At 39.7% G+C, this 7,065-nt stretch overlaps 1 protein-coding gene across 1 annotated transcript in view; it reads right to left on the bottom strand.

Annotated features, from left to right (window-relative positions):
- The window catches only part of LOC308306750 (uncharacterized protein), a gene marked incomplete at its 5' end in the record, with an annotated part of 52,002 nt that extends 45,372 nt beyond the window's left edge, over positions 1–6,630 (bottom strand). The window contains 2 exons of the mRNA XM_080751795.1: positions 3,788–3,969; positions 6,569–6,630. Coding sequence (XP_080607921.1) covers positions 3,788–3,969; positions 6,569–6,630 — 244 coding nt within the window. The remainder of the gene's footprint in view (positions 1–3,787; positions 3,970–6,568) is intronic.
- Between the last annotated feature and the right edge of the window lie 435 nt (positions 6,631–7,065).

The following is a 7,065-nucleotide window of genomic DNA, read 5'->3' as shown; positions in this document are numbered from 1 at the left end:
CAACATTTAATCACTTAAACGATAACCTAACCCTAACCGATCTACTTTGTCGTATTACTTGAAGATAACCGATCTACAAGCTCTACATGCTCACAGTGAGGCATGCTGTGAGCTTGCAGATCTTTTTTTATATATATTGACATATCCTTATTCAATTAAAAATAAACCAATAAAGAAAGAGGATCATATCAAGGAATGAAGAAGGGACTAGTATAATACAACTATAAAGGGTATGCACCATATGCCACTCAGGATCAACACCATGGACAGACTGAGTGGCAAAACATAAAGCAGCATGAAAAAATGTTGTTTGGAAGCGCTCCTCCTCACTCCTATACTGACTCCTCATGACACCTGCTGACTCCTCATGACTTCTACTGACTCTGTTTTTGCCACTCAGTGGGCGTTCATGCATAACTTCCGGTTATGTTGCACGCCTACCCTCTATAGCAATGGTTCTCAACCTGTGGGTCGGGACCCCCAGGGGGGTCCCCAAATTGTTTTGGGGGGTCCCCAGATGATTAACTTAATGTGCAACATTGTTTTCTCACTCAACAGTAAACAAACCAACATAAAGTTAAAGCGTATAGAGGGTATCTGCACATTTCAAGTGACATTTTAGGACTTTTTAATACCTCTAAAATGACAAATTAAACATTGGCCAAATTGTAAAATATTAGAGGCTGAAATTGTGAAAATAGCAGATCTACATGCTCACAACGCCTCGCAAGAGTCGTTGCGAGGCGGTGTGAGCATGTAGATCTGCTATTTTCACAACGGAACCATGTCATACAAAATGTAATGCCTCAACTATTAGTGCTCGTCAGGGTAGGGGGTCCCCAGTTAAAATATGATTATTTTGGGGGTCGCGGCCTAAAAAGGTTGAGAACCACTGCTCTATTAATAGTGGGACTTCATTCGACTCTTAATTTCTGAGTGAAGAAAATAGAACCGGATGGACTTACAGGTCCATTTGTTTCCATTCCACTATGGATACTAACTGTATACAGCTGAGCACTGAGTCTGCAGAAACGGGTGTGAGCACTGAACTGCACCTGCTGAGCAAGGTGACACCTGAGGGAGTTTGCCATGCCTGCACTGAGTGAGTGCCGGTGGCGAGTCAAAGCCCAAGCCCGAGCAAGGGCACATGCATGCTGACACTGGGTGGTGCCCATGCTGGCACGAAGCAGTGGTGGGAAAAGTACTCACATTCTTTACTTATAGTATCAATATCAATATCAATAATATCAGTATCAATACAGCAATGTAGAAATACAAGTAGAAGTCTGGAATTCAAAATGTACTTGAGTAAAAGTTTGGAAGTGCGTCAAAATGTACTTAAAGTAGCAAAAGTAAATTACAAAATGTTTGAAAATAGACAATGTACAAGCTTGTAGATCGGCTATTTTCAAATAGCCTAGGTATAAAATAGGGCTAAAGTGGATTAACGTATGTTTTATATTAGAATTTAAATCTGCAAATTAAATAGTAACTAAAGTTTTCAAATAATAGCAGTGGAGTAAAAGTACAATATTTGGATCCGAGGTGTAGTGGAGTAAAAGTAAAAGTATTGGAAATTGGATATACTCAAGTAAAGTACAAAATACCTCAACGTTGTACTTAAGTACAGTACTTAATTAAATGTACTTAGTTACTTTACACCACTGGCACGGAGCTTGTGCCAATGCCCACACTGAGCTTTTGCCCACACTGAGCAAGTTCTCGTGCTCACGCTGAGTGGGTACCCACGCTGAGTGGTACCCACGCTGAGTGGGTACCCACACCGAGAGCCTGCGGCAAGCAAATGACCAAGCTGGTGTATTTGACAAGTAGGGCATGAGAACATGGCAACTTGCCGATTACCAGGTTGGGCACAACTTGTGAAGGATCACAAGCGTGGGCATTATGATCCGTTATAATCATATTAGTGTGTGTCATCAAATGACAGCTGGTCAGCTGGTCACTGCCAGTACAGATAACAGGGACAAGTTGTACCAGGCACAGCCTGCCAACATTTAATCACTTAAACCCGATCTACTTTGTCATATTACTTGAAGATAACCGATCTACGATTTTCATATATTGACATATCCTTATTCCTCACTGGGCATTAAAAATAAAAAAGGCTGGCTCATCTCTTTCATCCCTTTCATATCCAGCCATGCCAGAGACTGTTTTGACATGACGGTCAGTGAGGCTGCTGACAGCAACATGCTGCATGAAGAGGGTCATTAATATTTATTGTAACTCAATTGATTGAGAATCAAAACAGGAAGAGAGCAATGGATACACAGATGGATGGAGAGATTATGTGAAAGACAGACATTTCCTATACTGTAAAGCCCATGACTACATTGCATGAAAAACATACATAATGCATTATCTTCGGCTTATAACACTGTGTAAGATAGTATAGTTATAAGAACTCCTAAGTAGTCACAACAATAATCATAACACAATATAAAACATTGTAGAATTACCAATATGTGAAATATGTCACAAATAAAACACATTCTGATCCTTGAAAAAAAAGGCAGTGAGTCACCAACAATTATTAAAGGAGCTATAGTCAACTTTTTCATTTTAGGGCCGACACTTTGTTTACATCCTAGTCTATAGACTAGAATGGTCTGACAATGGCCAAAAATGATTATTGTATCATTATTTTAAGCTTTTTTTGGTCATTTTTGAATAGAACACATATATGAAGCTTATTTTTTTATAAAATATTTTCGAAACATTATTTTTATTTTAGCACCCGTTTTTCAAGAAAAAGTTGACTATAGCTCCTTTAAGTGTTACTTGACCATATGATTAATGTTATAAAGATGTTATGAGTATTTATAAGTGCTTATAACTATACTTAGTGTATTATAATGCATTATAGCTATGTTTGTATTGCATTATATACATGGTGTTAGCCATCGCGTGCAAACACTGAGGTCAACAGAAGTGTGCAGAAGTGGTTGGTTCTGAATGAATGTGGAACAAAGATGATGGAAAAAGAGCTTCATGTGGAGAAACCAAACTATAATAGTTTAAATCAGTTACGTTGAAACATCTTAAATGAATAATGCCTCTATTACAGAAGCATTCTTCAAAGAGTAATCATCTTACCTCCAACAAAACAAAGTTTACATTGTGAAATGCATTATACTATACTACGCATGGCCAAATAATAAGACCCTTTCTTGTTGTCAGCTACAGTAACAGCCTGGTCAGTCTCCATCAGAGTGAGCAACATCTCAATAACTCATAACGCTGAGGCTATCACATTTAAAGATAACGTGACTTCACGTGTTCTTTGGTCCAGGTTATACTGTTCTTTTGGTTTAAGGTTATACGCAATCCTTTTGGTACACTAGTAGTGTTTTGGTTACACTACTCTGATCTTTTGCTAAAGTTTAGACAAGCTTGTAAATCGGCTATTTTTGGTGAACGTTCCCCCCGGAATAGGTATGCTGGGGTTTAAGTGCATGGTCAAACGCCAAATATAAAAGTTATTTTCAATCTGTTCTAATGGAAACTAATTCTAATTCTCTCAAGTTTTCATTGTAACATATACTGTATCTTAGGGCTAACGATTGACATACTGTAAATGTAAGGCGCTATAAAGTAACAACACAATTCAGGGGTGTCGTGGATGAAAACGTTATTTACAGGGGTGACCCGGTAAAAAAGTGAATGAGAATACACCAAACACACAGACAACAAACACACAAACACAGAACCCACAATGTTTCTCCTTCTCACAACTGACAAGTCTTTATGGGGAAGTCCTCCTTACCTTGGAAGAAGCTCTTGACACGCAGATATGATACAGCGAGGCGGAGGACAGACAGCTTGTCCAGCTTGGCGATGACGTCCGGGGTGAAGGGCAGCAGGCTGGCCAGGCGGTCCAGCTCGGCGTTGAGGCGGTCCCGGTGCCGCTTGGATGGGTTGGTCTTCTCGCTGTTAGCGGACGCTTTCCTGAGGAGAGGACGAGGAAGTGTAATGCAGTGATGTTTCAAAATTGCCCTATAGAAAGGGGTGACATTGCCACTCTTAATTTAACTATTGTACAACATCACTGTCATCGAGTCAAGGTCAATGGTCTCGACCAGTTTGCTGTGACTTCCCTGAAAACAATGTGGCGGAGTCTCTCGTGAGCCAAGGCCAAGATGAGCAAGGTATTCTTACCTAGCACTCACAGTGTGCCAAGTGTTTCTATATGAGCATCTTGCATCCATAGTCAGGATTGATGCTACGATCCTAATATGTTCTGTCTGTCTCATCTCTATTTGAATTGTCACAAATACATACGTATTTACATATGCGTATGTACGTATTTGAGTAAATATTTACTCAAATACATACGCAGGGTAAAATGTTGCATATCACCACATAGTATAGAAATACCATTCCAATAACAATTGAATAGTATATGATCTAAGAAGGAGTGTAAATGCTTCTTCTTTCGTGTATCATCTGAATTTCCATAGCAGATGATGGACTCCACTGCTCCGGATTTTCTTTTCTTGCAGACCAACTCACTCACTCGCTCGCTCACTCACTCACTCACTCACTCACTCACTCACTCACTCACTCACTCGCCTGTCAAACCAACCCTTCCTTTGCTGCTTGTACTTGCAATTAGCCAGTTACCCTCATTTGCTATAGGTCACACTCTTAACATTAGTCGGCTGAAAGTGATTATATTAAATGTTGAGGCTGTAATTGTATTTGACTGATTGCTTATCGCTTATACAGTACAATGACCAATCCCTATAGGCTTGAGACTCAGTGAGTCATTCGCAGTTCGCACAAAACAAATGATAGATTTATCTCTCCTCTAACCAAATACCTTAAGCCTTAGGTTCAAGATACTTGTCTCACAAGCGCTGAATGTGGACTGTCCGAGAGGCTCTGTTCTGTCAGAGACTGTCTGCCCTCAGACCTCCATATTAAAGGAGTAGTTCACCCCCAAAATTACTTTTTTTCTAGTGATTAGTCACGCCATGGAGAGTAGAGTTCAATAATATTTTTAGTTTTTTGTCGCATTCCTAAGACAAAAATGAGATAACAATAAATGTACCCCCATTCGTTCCGTATGGGGACCCGTTTCGAAACAGGTCCCCATCCGGAATCAGTGGGGGTAAATTTACTCGAATCAAATTTTTGTCTTAGGAATGTGACAAAAACCCAAAATTATTATTGAACTCTACTCTCCATGGCGTGAGTAATCAATAGAATAAAAGTCATTTTGGGGGTGAACTACTCCTTTAAGGCTATTGCGATTATCAAAGCAATAATGAAGTGTAATGTTCTATGCTTATATGTCCAAGTATGTGATACAACCTGGTCTATATCCTGGATACTGAACGTCTTTGTTCACACGGACAGCTCCAGCCAATAGCCACTGCCTTTAAATAATTTGATGACCAAGTCCTGTTTCATGTGAAAATGTTGTGCATAATGAGTGTTGTCTGTGTGCGCAACTGTATCTATTTTTCCTCTTATTAATTTTTTTCCTTTCTCACAGAGATGTTAACTTTGTGGATACATAACATATTATAAATCACAAATAAGTGAAGGATTAAATAAGTATAGAATTTTCTGCATTTAAATTATATGAATTCCAAACCCTAATAAGTTTAAGTAGTTCACGTTAATAAATAGGAGTACATTGGAATACAATGTGACAACCAAACAGAGTCGAAACCATCAAAAACACATGAATACTTATACAACCCTTGTACACTACAAACCCTCTTACATAACCTATTTTGACAGCAGCTGGCAAACTTGTACCAAAAGTTTCCCTGTCAGGGTACATCATGCCGAGAATAGCTCAAATTATTCAAATAAAACATAATGTCAACACTCTAACTTTGGGTGAATGCCATGGCTTCAACACATAGAATTATTCTTAACTGCATTACCAACAGTTCAACCCTTACATTATTATGACCGGCTGACTAGCTTGAAGTTGGCTGGAGCCAGGGATCCCTGTATCCAACAACAACTGAAAGCAGCATCAGCAAATGCGTGCCATAAGATTGCACCAAAAATGGATTAAACCAGGGGTCTTCAACGTTTTCAGGCCAACGACCCCTTAGTTGAGAGAGAGAGAGAGAGAGATGAAGCAGGGACCCCCACAACCCATAGATTCCATATGGTTTCATCGTTTGACGGCATAATAATCAGTGTATTTTGGATTTGTGTCAATTTGTGTTTTCAGATATTTAACTACTTGAACCGTCAATAGCCTACTTAGTAAACTTGCAGACCTTTCACTCTGTACTTGGTCTGCCCTTTTTCCCCTCTACACCAAACCGTTTTGCCAAAAATAGCCGATCTACAAGCTCACAACGCCTCAATCGCGCTGCGAGGCGTTGTGAGCTTGTAGATCTGCTATTTTTGGCTAAAGTTCTCAGGATATGTACACTAGGGTTCAAGTGCATGCATATAAAAAAGGACAAAAAAAAAGTTTCTATCACACAAAGATTTGGAGGAACCCCTGTAGTAACTCTGAGGACCCCCTGTTGAAACATTGGATTGAACATTGATGTAGAAAATGCCTCTTAACTGTTTCTGGACGGGCTTCCTCCTCTTTCTGCCTGCGTACATGCAGTCCCCTGGGGGAATCATCCTGACGCTCTCCTCCTGGTTGCAGGTAACAGGTGCGCTGCAGCTCTGCGGAGGAGAGAGAGACTTCATCAACTTCATTCCCCATCATCACGTGGTGCATGGGAGAGAGTGGAGAGAACAACAATAATACACTCAGTTTGGGGTTATTCACATAACAGAAAATTACTAAAACACATGTTTATTAAAAGCAATTAATGCATCTTTTGGATTGATAAATACAGTAGCCTAGCCTAAATTGATTGATTGATTGATTGATTGATTGATTGAGTACTTGATTAGAAGTTTGCATAGGAAAAGGTACAGGACAGTAGGCTATACAGTTCACTGATAAAAGGTCTGCTATATAGGATAAAGACCACAAGAATGCTGTTGGGCTTGATTGCATTGGGGTCCCTTCAAACTCAATGCATACAACATTAAATCAAATGACAGGCA

The sequence above is a fragment of the Nannobrachium achirus genome, assembly GCF_963921795.1.
Source record: "Nannobrachium achirus genome assembly, chromosome: 21".
NCBI classification, from domain to species: Eukaryota; Metazoa; Chordata; class Actinopteri; order Myctophiformes; family Myctophidae; genus Nannobrachium; species Nannobrachium achirus.
The sequence above is the reverse complement of the archived record's forward strand: the minus strand, read 5'-3'. Positions and strand labels throughout refer to the sequence as shown.